Below are 13,731 nucleotides of genomic sequence, written 5' to 3' on the forward strand. Positions count from 1 at the left end.
CATGTGCAAGGAAATGCATACAGATAGTATGATCCTCCTTTGCTTTGACCACCAGCGCTATACAATACTCGGTCAAATGAAGTCAAGACAAAGGGAGGGATTGCTAGCTAGCTGCTGCATGTTCAAAAAATTACTTGGATTCTTCATTCCGTCAAGGGTTTTGTTGGATGGATTGAAAAGCTGCCTAGTAGCAAATCTAGTAGTACTCTTTGACCACGATCGTAGGAAGGAAAATCAGGAGCAGATTGGGCAAAGCACGAGGCCGTTCTCGTTGCACTCGCCGCAGCGCACCACCACCACTCCTCCGCCGCTCAGCCTCTTGCTGTTCTTGCTCCCTGCACCAGCAGGCGCCGCCGGTGTGGGGAGGGAGAACCGGAGCTTGCGGCTGCCGTTGCAGTCGAAGCAGGGCAGGAAGCGCATGCCGCCGCAGCCGTCGCACCCTGGCCGCGCCCTCGGCAGGCCCTCCAGCAGCGCCGCCAGCTTCCCCTCCTCCTGCAGCCGTGCCACCTCCGCCGCGCCGCCAACGTGCTTGCCCCGCACGAACAGCCGGGGCACCAACGGACATAGGCCGTCGTGGCCTGTGGTTGACATGGAGATGGAGATGCGGTGCCGCAGCTCCTCCCGGAAGCCGCGGTCCATGGAGATGTCGCGCTCCCGGAAGGCCACGCCGTGGGACTCGAGGGTGGCGCGCACGGCGTTGCAGGCCTCGAAGGTGGAGCGCACGCCGCGAAGAGTGGTGGTGTAGAGCACCACCACCACCCCTACCCCTGCAGGTCCTCCCATCGGCCTCCTGGCGTGTGGTTTCTGAGGGGTGGCGGGGTCGAGGAGGCCCGCCATGAGCTCCCACGAGTTGATGACCTCCGGCGCAGCTGCTGCTGCTGCTGATGACGATGGGGGTTTGGGAGGCGGCGTGGGTGGAGGAGGAGGAATACCGGTGGACGATGCTACTGGATGAATGTTGTCGAGGATGCCGTAGGTGGAGGAGGTGAGGGAGACGATGTGGGAGGCGGAGACGCCGATGATGCGGCGGCGGTCGTCGTCGTCGTCGAGGAAGGCGGAGGCAGCGCACCCCATTTGGATTTGGATTTGGAGGTCAGGTCAGGTCTCCTTCCTTCACTCTAATTTTGCCTAGGAAGTGAAGTAGTAGTAGAGGAGAGTAGTACTAGAAGTAAACAAGAAAGGAAACGCAAATCCAATTCAAATTTCAAAAGTTGGAGCCGCGCAATGCCACGCCACGCCGATGGATCCGATTTATATTGGGCTAAAGATTGACGGCCCATGCGTAAAAAGGCCCATCCTCCATAGTACTACTACAGATCGTCGTTGGCCCATCCCTGAGCGCATCGTTTTCTGGCCCACCCCTGCAACGTTTGTTTTATTTATTTCCAACAGCTCCAATTGATCTAATTCACACTGCCTCTTTAAAACCAAGTACGTGGACTCCCATCGAAATCAAAAAACCGTGCAAAAATATCTTCTTTGGCCATTTTAAGTTTTTTTTTTGCTGGTCTGACACGTTAACTTAGTCCATCTATGCTTATGTGGCATCTATATGGTAATCATATCACAAAACAATTACTCCCTCCGTTTCACTTTTTTTACTTGTAGTGTTTTATCATTTGTCTTATTCAAAAAATTATGAAAATACCATTTATTTTGCTTGTGACTTATTTTATTATCAAAATAACTTTAAGCACGACTTGCCATTTTTTTATATTTGTACTAAAATTTTGAATAAGACGAATGATCAAACATTGAAACATATTATATAAACAGACATGTGAACAAGGTGTACTACTAAAGCCGCGTTCGGTATCGAAGGATAAGGTAACTTATTTCCGGCACGAAAAACGTAGTAATAGATTAGTAAATTATTAATTATTAAAAAATATAAAATAGATTAAAATGATTTTTTAAAACAATTTTCCTATAGAAATTTTTTATAAAAAATATAAACTTTCCTATAGAATTTTTTTAACAGTTCGAAAAACGTGCACGCGGTAAACGAGAGAGATAAGTTAACTAAGGAGCCGCCGAACAGTCTAAATGGTAATATAAAAAAGGGACACATGTGATCGCCACCTTCCTCAGTCCTCTAGCTAGTCATGAGAAGGTTACTGTGTTCGTCGCCGCGGACCTAGCTAGCAGCGTGGCGTTTGGTAGAGGGCAAAGCAGAGGTGACACCAAGTAGAGAGTTATATATGCAACAAGCGGTGAGACTACACATAGGTCATCCCGACCTCGGCTTCGTTCCCATCTCAAGCCACTCCAACTCTTGATCGAGCTCCCTAGCTTGGATGAATGACCACAATGAGTTTGATTTCGTCAATTCCATGACCATGATGGACCAGAAGGATCTAGATACGACGTGATGTAGAGCTAGGTGACCATTCAGATGCTCGCGCGAGCTTGAGCTCACAAGCAGCCTTAAACCTCTATGTACCACGTAAAAAATCTCTTGTTATATATACCTACCTAACGGCCGGTGCAGAGCGATGCGTATAATAGTAGTAGGAAGGAGTAAAGTGGGAGATATTGATACGATGGATGGATGAATGACTGCCTTACCTTCAATCTGCGGTCCAATTCATGATGGAGATAATACAGCTAGCGAGTACTAATATATATAAGTAAATTGATCCATCATTGCAGCCCAAGAAAGCGATCCGTCCACAATATGCACCCAACCCACCATCCACCATATCCATAGAGAGGGGAGAACTTCTTCTGACGAGAAGTGCACCATCCACAATATGTACTCCCCCTTCCATCTTCAGATATGCATGATGTCCATCCAGGTCCAACCTATATCTATCTTAACTAATTAACTATATACACTTCCATTATTAACACAAATTATGATCTGTTGATCTACTAGCTAGCCTCATCGTCTACGAGCACAGCACATTGTATCACACACACATATATAAATCGAGAGATTTGTTCTGCTCCAACAAAAAGTATCTCGATGAACCAAATTATTTCTCACCATAGGATCTAGCTGAGTAGGATGTGCGTTGTTAGATTCAACAATCATAAACGATTTGGTACCACGAGGTACCGGTACCTTGAGATACTTTTTATTACTTTTTATTAGATTGTAAAATTGCTCATAAATCGAACACTTAAAATGAAAATGTCCGTACTCTCTGCGTTCTTGTACAGGCCTTTCGTTTTTTAATTTGATATCGTTGACTTTTAGATCTACGTTTAACTTTTGGTTTTATTAGAAAATTAGAAAATTATTAATCATTTTGTTTGATTTGATTTATTATTAAACAGACTTTAAAAAATGACTTATAGTTTTGCATATTTGCATAATAAATTTGAATAAGACGAACGGTAAAACGTAGGTTTAAAAGTTAACGACATCAAATAAAATATAGAATGATTATGTTTGAGGTAACATCAAATATTAGTAAATAGGATGATAAGAAGAACAATTTCCTAAACCTATAATTATCAGTAAAACAATTTATTAATTTGTATTCTAAGTCACCACCGTCAGTAGTGCACATACATGTTGCTCTCAAGTCTCAATATATATATATATATATATATATATCCAAACCTAAACTTTATTTTGATGCGACAACGACACCACTTTATAATTTGGTGCATTATTACGCCGGTCACTACCTTTCTCCCTACCGGCCGGTATGGAGTACATATATGTTGTATGTGCTTGTTATTTGTAACACTATTTATATATACAACAGATAGATGCTGATGAGACGATGGATGTCTCTTTCGTGCATGTCACCTAAAGTAATGACAATGAGGATGGAATCTCTCAGTACAGTGCATGGTTATTATTACTATCGATTGTATGGTGAAATTAATCAAATTAATCCCCTTGTTACTAGCTAGCTTAGTTTGCTGCAGCTAGGTGCAGTGTTTTACATCTTGCGATAGCCAATTGCATGCAGAATATATATAAGAATATATATAAGAAGCCTCTATTCTATTATCATATATAACTACTCTCTTCACGTCTAAGGTATAGAAACACCTCTATACATATTTCTTTTTTCTTCCAACAGAAAGTACAAACTCTATAAATATAGTTATATCATTCATATGAGATTTAATAGTATCCATACTTTTTGTTGGGTGGGAGAAAAATAGTTATGAAAATGTTTTTCATCATGAACGTGCAGGGAGTAGCTACACCTAATAGTAGGATCTAATTTTCATATATATATATATATATAAATATATAATCATTAATATATTAATCTCGATGAGCTGTGTATGCATGCATGGTGTCCACGACCAAGATATCCATGATGGAAGAACTATAATTTATATATATAGTATGATGGCCCCTCTATGAAATATACGAGGTTTTGACATTTTAATATAATGTTTTGACCATTGTCCTTTTCAATTGTTTTTGAAAGTATCATTTCTAACTTGTTTCTCTTAAAAATACCTTAAACATAACATATGTTATAGCACATTTATACTAATATTTTAAATAAAACGAATGTTCAAACACCATATCTAAAAGTGGAAAATGAAAAGCATTACATATAGAAGCGTCCAATATGAAAACGTGGAAAGGAAATAATAATACCTAGCCCAAGGTGGAATTCACTCATATATTGATATCCACATCCAAGACATGTGATATACTTCCTCCTCCGCTCCAAAATAATTTTATTTTTCACTACTCACACACATACCAATGCAGAAGTAAAATGATTAGAATACCCTACACTTTATCAAATCTTAATACAATTATTTTCTACTTTATCTATTAATTCCTAGTGCATTTATTTATTGCTTTTATAAACTTCAATATAATGATTAGTCAGAAATGAACTTATTTTGGGACAAATTAGATGAGAAAAATTAATAATCTTATTTTAGAATGGATGTCGTACTTAGTTTAGATCCACCGCAGTAGCACAACTAATGCAATGCACCAGAACATGTATCATGCCAAGCAAAAAGGAAAAGTGTAGTATGCATATCATTTTCTGTCTATATATATATATATATATATATAGAGGTATGTGCGATAGCTGACTGATGAGAAGAGATAAGAGTAGCATATATCTATCTCCGGGCGGGCCTCATAAATATCTTATATACTATCTATCTATCCCCTGTTTGTCTGTGTGCATTCTCGTCGTCCCAGCTGCAGGGTTATATATATATATATCTATATATATATATATATACTTAATTCATTTTAGGATCGAGTGGAGAGACGAATTGAAATTAAGTCGACGATCGATGCTGCCCAGAAGCCGAACTCTGCCGCCAAGGATCCACGACGCTGTCGTCGTCGTAAGAGATCGAATCAATTAGTATATGATATATACTCCATGCATGATATGATGAACTATATTATACATACGCATGCAGATGCAGTTAAATATGTTAATTTGCATATATATGCATGCATATATGGATTGGTGCAGGTGGAGTCGGAGCGCGATGTGAGGAGGTACCAGCAGGTGGAGAGGCAGGTGCAGGTGGGCGAGACGAAGAAGATGGTGGTGATGAGCGAGGAGGACGACGACGGGAGGGCGCCGAGGCGGACGGGGACGGTGTGGACGGCGGCGTCGCACATCATAACGGCGGTGATCGGGTCGGGGGTGCTGTCGCTGGCGTGGGCGATCGCGCAGCTGGGGTGGGTGGTTGGCCCCGCCGTCATGCTCCTCTTCGCTCTTGTCATCTACTTCACCTCCAACCTCCTCGCAGACTGCTACCGCACCGGCGACCCCGCCACCGGCAGGAGGAACTACACCTACATGGACGCCGTCAAGGCCAACCTCGGTCAGTCTAGCTCGCTCTCTCGTCGCAACTCGCACTTCCTCCCTCGATCTCCTTTCTTTCTTTTTCATTGCCACTTAATATCTTTTCCTTTGTTAATTTGGCAGGCATCATATCATATATGCATAGTCATAGTAGAAATATATATACCGATGGATGAGTCTGATGATGATATATATGCAGGCGGCGCCAAGGTGAAGGTGTGCGGATGCATTCAGTACCTCAACCTTTTGGGAGTGGCCATCGGTTACACCATCGCCGCCTCCATTAGCATGATGTACGTAACCCGGCCTACATGGCTACATATATACCTTTTGTTTAACTTGCATTCTTTCATTCATCTTCTACCTACCTACTGTCCAATCTTCTTAAAGTAAAATCGTACTTATTTTAACTTCCTTTTTCCAAAGTAAATTTATTTTCAAGCAATCATTCCGTCAGAATATATAAAAGTAGATAAATTAAAGGATAATTATAACATTATTTGATAAATTTATATGTGAAATAAATAAAAATAAAATTGTTTTGAGACAAGGAAGTGTGCGTGTGTGTATATATATAGTATGTATTTATTAATTTTAGATACCAGTGTAGCTAGTGCTTAATTAGCACTAGCTAGCTAGCTTGTAATGGCCGATACGCGTGCTGGCTGCTTACCTAGCTGTGTCGTACGCCAGCCATCTCCACCACCAGCAGATCGAGCGAGCTTTAGCTCCAAACTCCTTGGGACTATCTAACTGCATCCCACAATAAAATTATTTTTTATTATAACTTTTATATTTCTAAATAATCATTGCGCTAGAGTTCATAAAAACAATAAACAAATATATTATAAATAGAAATAAACAATAATTATATTGAATTTCGAGAAAACAGAGGACATTCTATTACTTTACTTTGGTATTAGCACATGTGTAAGAAGTGAAAATTAAAGTTATCTTAAAATGGAGGGCGTAGTTAGTAGCTCCGTTGATTTATTAGTATATGCATTACTGATTGGGTAGTAATTACTACTCCCACATTTTTTTGGTTAATTATTTTATGCCGTTAACTTTCAAATTGTTCGTCTATTTTAAACTCATTTTATCGAAATATATAAAATTATAAGTCATGATTAATATTGCTATAGTAAACTAGTAATAGATTAAATTATAACAAAGCAATTAATAATTGTATAAATTTTTTCGAATAAGCTAGACGAATGATGAAACATAGAACTAAAAGTAGTTAAATATAAAAAGAAGAATATGCATGGATTAATCATGCATTGCATATGTATGAATGGTGCAGGGCGATGGAGAGATCCAACTGCTTCCACGCGAAAGGCGCGAAAGATCCATGCCACGCCTCCAGCAACGTCTACATGATCGTCTTCGGCATCGTCCAGGTGTTCTTCTCCCAGATCCCCGACTTCGACCAGGTCTGGTGGCTCTCCATCCTCGCCGCCGTCATGTCCTTCAGCTACTCCGCCGTCGGCCTCGGCCTCGGCGTCGCCCAGGTCGCGGAGAACCGAAGGTTGGGCGGCAGCGCCATGGGCGTGGCCGTGGGGTTCGTCACCAAGTCGGGAGCTGTGGTGAGTCCAGCGCAGAAGGTGTGGCGCAACCTGCAGGCGCTGGGCGACATCGCGTTCGCCTACTCCTACTCCATCATCCTGATCGAGATCCAGGACACGCTGCGGTCGCCGCCGGCGGAGGCGCAGACGATGCGCAAGGCGACGGGCATCAGCGTGGTGGTGACGAGCGTATTCTACCTGCTGTGCGGGTGCATGGGGTACGCGGCGTTCGGCGACGACGCGCCGGGCAACCTGCTGACGGGGTTCGGATTCTACAACCCGTACTGGCTGCTCGACGTGGCGAACATGGCGATCGTGGTCCACCTGGTGGGGGCGTACCAGGTGTACTGCCAGCCGTTGTTCGCGTTCGTGGAGAGGAGGGCGGAGCGGCGGTGGCCGGAGGGACTGCCCGGCGGCGAGTACGAGGTGGCGGTGGGCGGGTGGGTGAGGTGGAAGGTGAGCGTGTTCAGGGTGGCGTGGCGGACGTGCTTCGTGGCGGTGACGACGGTGGTGGCGATGCTGCTGCCTTTCTTCAACGACGTGGTGGGCATCCTGGGCGCGCTCGGCTTCTGGCCGCTCACCGTCTACTTCCCGGTGGAGATGTACATCGCGCACCGCCGGATCAGGAGGTGGAGCACCACGTGGGTGGGTCTCCAGGCGCTCAGCCTGGCCTGCCTGCTCGTCTCGGTGGCCGCCGCCATCGGCTCCATCGCCGGCGTCGTGCTGGACCTCAAGTCCTACCGCCCCTTCCGCTCCACCTACTGATCCATCGACATGTATTGTATTTGTAGGATCGAGCAATACATATACTTCCTCCCGTGGCTGTGTACACTAGCACTAGTATACGCATCAATAAATAAAGGCCTGGCCCATCTACGTACCCCGGTAATGAAGCCAGCCGGCCCGAATGCCGAAACAAACTAGGCCCAACTTGTTCATCAACATATATATCTAGATAGGACGTGGATTTCACATCTTATGATATGTATGTCTATTATATCTCCAAAGGAGACGTCATGTTCTTTCCGCTGGCTAGAATTCATGCTTTAATCAGAGGCAAAGACAAAGATTTAAACTGGCAGGTCTAGATTATAACGACATGAACCAATCGATGCAATTGTATACAAATTTTTACCTTTTTAATAATAGATTTATGTGAAATAATTACGCTTCAATTATTTCTCTATACGCAAAATTACGTAGAATATCCCTAGTGATAGTACTATAATGTCATATCTCATCTCACATGATTAAAAGGACAAATATGATTTTACACTAGATAAAAAATCCTTTGACATTCATCGGGTGATGCCCTGATCATTGGACCGATTGAGGGCATCATCTTCATTCTTAGACCAAGGGAGAGGAAGGGAGATGGTATACTCACCACAACAACAATGGCAAGCTCTCCCGGGATGATCGCTTCATATTCCCCAACTTTGGCAACACACAAACTCCACCAGAGGACCTACGTATTAGGGGTTAGGGACTCAGAATAGAGGTTAGAAAGGAGGTATGGGCACGGGGGATGAGGAAGACGGTGGTTTCCCTAGACTTATAGGGATGGCTAGGGAGACGATGGATAAGGCGTGCTGTGAGGCTATGGTAGCGTTGTTGGAGCCGCGGGTATGTATGGCCATCCTATTCAATGCGAGGTTGGTGGCGGTGGATTCGACGATGTGAACTACTGAAAGCAACAGAAGAGAAACGTACGGGTGAGGGAATCCCGTTGTGCTTAATCCTGTCATGCTTAATGTCACCTAGAAAAGATGATGATGGTTGCATATCCATCCGAGGTTGGGAAGGAGCACAGTGAGGGAGGGAGGTGGCGAGTAGGGAGAGACCAGTGGGCTTCGTTCGCGCCAATGCAGTGCCATGAGGTACTGTGAGGCAAGTGATGATGTTGGTCTGCAGGACCAATCGCTTGCCTCTAGATTTCTGATCAAGTTGTATGTGGAGTGAAATTGCCTAGTTAATTTTCCACACCTTGAACTTTATTCATGTTTGTGAGGTACAATTTATCTCTATAATTGTTGTCGAATAGACATTCCGACTACAATATTTGAGGACATAGAGTTCAATTGACGCTAAGGTATATACGAGATTGTAGCAACAAGAAGGACACAAGGTTTTTTATATAGGTTTAGACCCTCTAATGATTGGTAATAAACCCCACTCATATTGGTTGGAGTTGAAATTACTTTTATATGTAGAACCACAACAAGTACATGATGGGAGCAAACTACTCTTCTATCATAGCCAATTACAAGGTGGCGATTGGGTAGAAGTTGACGACTAGTAGCAAGGCAACTATGTGAATCTTGATTCGGTGTGATTGTGTTTTTCAAAAGACTTGATTACACCTCTCCTGGGAGACCTTTGTATTTATGACGGAAGGTATCCCTTCTCTGTATAAGAATCAGAGAAGACTAACTTTAGGTAATATGACCAGGTAGGTTAGGTCGTATCCAGATTAGACTAGACATCTTCCCTTATCCAAGCATGATTTCCTTTCTTTTTGTTATGTTTTCCAAAGTATTAAGATGTCTATCCGTATTTAATATGGTATTCGGTATTTTCGGGAACACGCTACCACAAGAGTATGTGATATGATATATCTGTAACACTGACACTAATAATTACACCCAATATTTTAATAGAGTTTTGCACTCGTTTTATCAATATTACTGTTTTTGCACCTAGTTGATTCATGGATGGTGATTCCAATACAAAAGGTGCTAGAGTTCAAGCAGGAAATTCTAGGCATGACAGGTTAGGTGCAGCACGATTCCTAAACTATTGTGGCCCTTCAAAAAATGACTGATGTTTTCCACATTTCTTTAATAGACCAATAGTAAGTCCCATTACATTCAATTTATTCTTGAGCAACAGATATAATATGTTTTAGAAATTATGTGTATCAAGAAAAGAGTACATAATGAGGACTTAAGTACGACCTCTGCCTCTATTTTATATTGTAACACATTTGGAATTTTTTTATATGTCAAACTTCTTTTGAGTTTAACCAAATGTCACAACTACAAATTTGATTCTTACAAGCCCGAAGATCCTACAAAGTCTGTGAAGGCACCACCCGTGATTGCCTCGCGCGGGGAGGGGGTACATGGGGTATTGGGCTGGGCTGCATGCATAGATGCGACATTGCACATGGCCTGCATGACATTGCTGCCGGATGGTGGGAGCATCTTCGTATACGCGCATATTAAGCGGCCCACCTGTGATAGGCAATGTGAAAAAAAAATCTAGAGCAGACCATGCTTATGTTTTGAGCTTTTTTACCATCCTTGAAAAAGTACCTCAAGTTACTACATTTTCAGTGTAAAAAATGTGGTACATTAAGATACATTGTACCTTGAGGTAAAAAAAATTTATACTAAAATTCTTGATACCTTGAGCTACTTTTCAAAGATGATAAAAAAAATCTTATGTTTTACATGCTTTAATTTTTGGGACAAAACATTACAAGGGTTCAACACCCATCATGAAAGTTTAAATTTGCAACATATTTACATAAAAATTGAATATTGTGAACATTTGCTTTATTTTCAAAGTAAAGTTTGGGATATGTGCTACTCACAAAAGTTGAAAATTGTGGAGGACTAAAATGTTAAACCACTTCCATAGCCCAGTTTTATCTGCGAGCAAAGGCTTGTTCTATTGTAGTGTCCATAGAAAAACATAGCAGCATCTACTCACTGTTAGATCCAATATTAAATGTATCTTGATGGTGTAGTATCTAGATATCTCCCCATCTAGCTAGATCAATAGTCTTTTCAAAAGAAAACAATGGTGGTGATGAATTTACTACCTCAATATTGTGTAAAGTGTATTTCTTTTACCGACTAATCTATATTTTTACCAACTACTCATCTGGGTGTTTTAATAATATAAATTAGTGTTTCTACATGCGACCCTATCTGATTTCATCTTCTCTTCTCCTTTTGTTTCGTATATGTCTTTCTATCAAACACGTAAACATCCATATAAATCTTGAAAACTTACATCGTGCAACGGGGGAGTATAAATTAAATATATATGGAGAGACCTATAGAGACGAAATTTCTCCAAACGCTCACAGTTAAATTCTTCCAAGAAATATTAGCACAAATATAATTTATTCTAATCTATAGCAAATCACGGGTACGTAGTTGCTAGTCAGAAATGCCTATAATTTGATTTGGATTTTTATATAGAGAAAAGACCCGAAGCCCTGCTTTTTATAAAGCAACATAGAGTTTTGAGACTGCTGGGGATACCAGCTTTACAAAAACCGAAACAAAAACAGCTGACAAGCCAACAACGGCAGAAACAAACCAAACTAGCTGCAACACAACCCGCAAACACCCTTACAAGCTAACCAAACAGCACAGAAACTAGCCAACCCCCACCATACGACTAAGCTGTCAAGCACAAGTTAGAATCTTCTCCTTTAGCACCTCCATCTTCTTCTCCTCTTCCTCTTTCACAAGCTTGCTCCATTGAGTCAAAAGTGAAGTGCCCATGTAAATCAACAAACAAGGTGAATTAACCAATTTTACTCTAAAGACCATCTCATTCCTAGTTAACCAAATTGTCCAGAAAAAAGCTCCAATCACCATCAGCATCGACATACAATGATAATGAGAAAACCCATCTAAACCCAGGTGAAACAACATCTCTAGGTTAATAGGAACAATCATCCAGCCAAAAGCGTCTCTAGAAACACTCCAAATGAATTTAGCAATTGGACAAGTGAAAATTAAATGATGAGTCGATTCCATTGCACCACATAACACACAGAATTCTGAATCTCCTTCCCAGTTTTTGCTTTTCAGCACAGCTGTTGCTTGAATCCTCTCTCTAGCACCAACCAAAGAAAATGTTTAATTTTAAGAGGTATAGGTGCTTTCCACATCATATTCAAATTATTATCAATAATACCGCTAAAAGATAAAAAATTGTACAAAGATTTAGAGGTATAACCCTTCTTACCATCCAATTCCCATTGAAAAACATCCCTCTCCTCCTTCAACTCTATATTTGAGATTATCTCACATAACTCCAACCAATTATCTCTCTCCATTTGATTGAAAGCTCTCCTGAAAGTTAGCCCATCAACCCCCCTCTCAGCAATGTCTTTCACTAAGCAATCCTGCTGGTTACAGATTTTGTAAAGAGAATGAAAATAAATTTTAAGAGGGCAGCTCTTGGTCCAAACATCTCTCTAGAAGAAAATATTCTTCCCATCACCCACTTGCCAACTACTACCCATTTTAACCCAGTCTCTAATATTCAAAAGATTCTTCCAAAATTGAGATCCCTCATTTTTTTATGACCTGGAAAATACCCCCACTGGATAAGTATTTTGGTATAATTCAATTTCGATTGAAGTACGTAGATCATCATAAGCACATTGCGCTAGCTGGCCAACATATCTAGCATTCTCTCAAATATTAAGATAATAAAGTGAGAAATACCTTTCCCGCTTTCAATGGTATTCAGGTGGGGAAACTCCCCCCAGTGAATTATAAAAAAAAAAGAGAAATGCTAGGAAAAAAACCAAACCGATATATTTGCAAATTAAAAATAATTTATAAATAAAACTTTTATATATATATTCTTAGCGATCTAAAAGTAGATTGAAAAAAACTACGATAAGAAAACTTTCAGAATTAATTTTAAATTTAGGGTTGATAACTTAAATTTTGGCTTATATATGAAAAAGCCTAACCGAAAACACGAGGTTGACATCTCAACGTACTGCCTCTAGGGGGTGGTGGTTCAGTGGTTGTGGTGCGCGAAACATGGTAGTTAATTTAATAAACAAGGTGTTTTTCCTAAATTATGAATGGACATAACAGATAGTACCAGCTAGTCTGTGCAAATGTGATGCGAAAATAAATTAAACTTGACTGCATGGACTAATGGACAAGTACGTTGTCAGTCCTTCCCGTCCCCTGCATAAATTAGGGCAAAGTGCACCTTAATTAAGGATGCGATGAGTAGGACAAATGAAGTCTTAATTCTCTTCTTTTGCCAACTTGACTTGCTTTGAGCGACATGTATGGATTGATGGACACACATGATCACAACGTTTTTGTTCTGTTAATTAGTTGACACAGGGGATAATATTTCCTTATTGATGTGTGCTTACCTTAGACGTGCTGAATCAGGCATCGACGAACATACGGAGATCGATTTTTCTTTTATGCGTCTCTAGAAAGAATCACTAGTTAAGCGCGATTAATTAGCTATACGAGATGAATGCATGATGCAACGGATGATATCATCAATATATATAGATAGCGCTGATTTTCTGTGCTGGTAAGCGAGCAGCATAGTGACTACAATATGATCTCCGAAATAACGAGAGATGTGTTCTGTTAACACTT

General features: G+C 41.2%; 2 protein-coding genes across 2 annotated transcripts; one reads left to right on the top strand and one right to left on the bottom strand.

Annotated features, from left to right (window-relative positions):
* Window positions 1–196: 196 nt before the first annotated feature.
* On the bottom strand, window positions 197–1,118 carry LOC102722926 (uncharacterized protein At3g28850-like). The gene has a single exon (XM_006646696.3). The coding sequence runs from the start codon at window positions 1,072–1,074 to the stop codon at window positions 235–237; it is 840 nt and encodes a 279-aa protein (XP_006646759.1). The 5' UTR covers window positions 1,075–1,118; the 3' UTR covers window positions 197–234.
* Window positions 1,119–5,044: 3,926 nt separating this feature from the next.
* LOC102722643 (amino acid permease 3-like) lies at window positions 5,045–8,467 on the top strand. Its single transcript, XM_015833476.2, has 4 exons — window positions 5,045–5,298; window positions 5,433–5,790; window positions 5,971–6,064; window positions 7,078–8,467. Exons 1-4 carry the CDS (start codon window positions 5,245–5,247, stop codon window positions 8,102–8,104), a joined length of 1,533 nt encoding a protein of 510 aa, XP_015688962.2. The 5' UTR covers window positions 5,045–5,244; the 3' UTR covers window positions 8,105–8,467.
* The last annotated feature ends 5,264 nt before the right edge of the window (window positions 8,468–13,731 follow it).

The sequence above is a fragment of the Oryza brachyantha genome, chromosome 2, assembly GCF_000231095.2.
Source record: "Oryza brachyantha chromosome 2, ObraRS2, whole genome shotgun sequence".
NCBI lineage: Eukaryota > Viridiplantae > Streptophyta > Magnoliopsida > Poales > Poaceae > Oryza > Oryza brachyantha.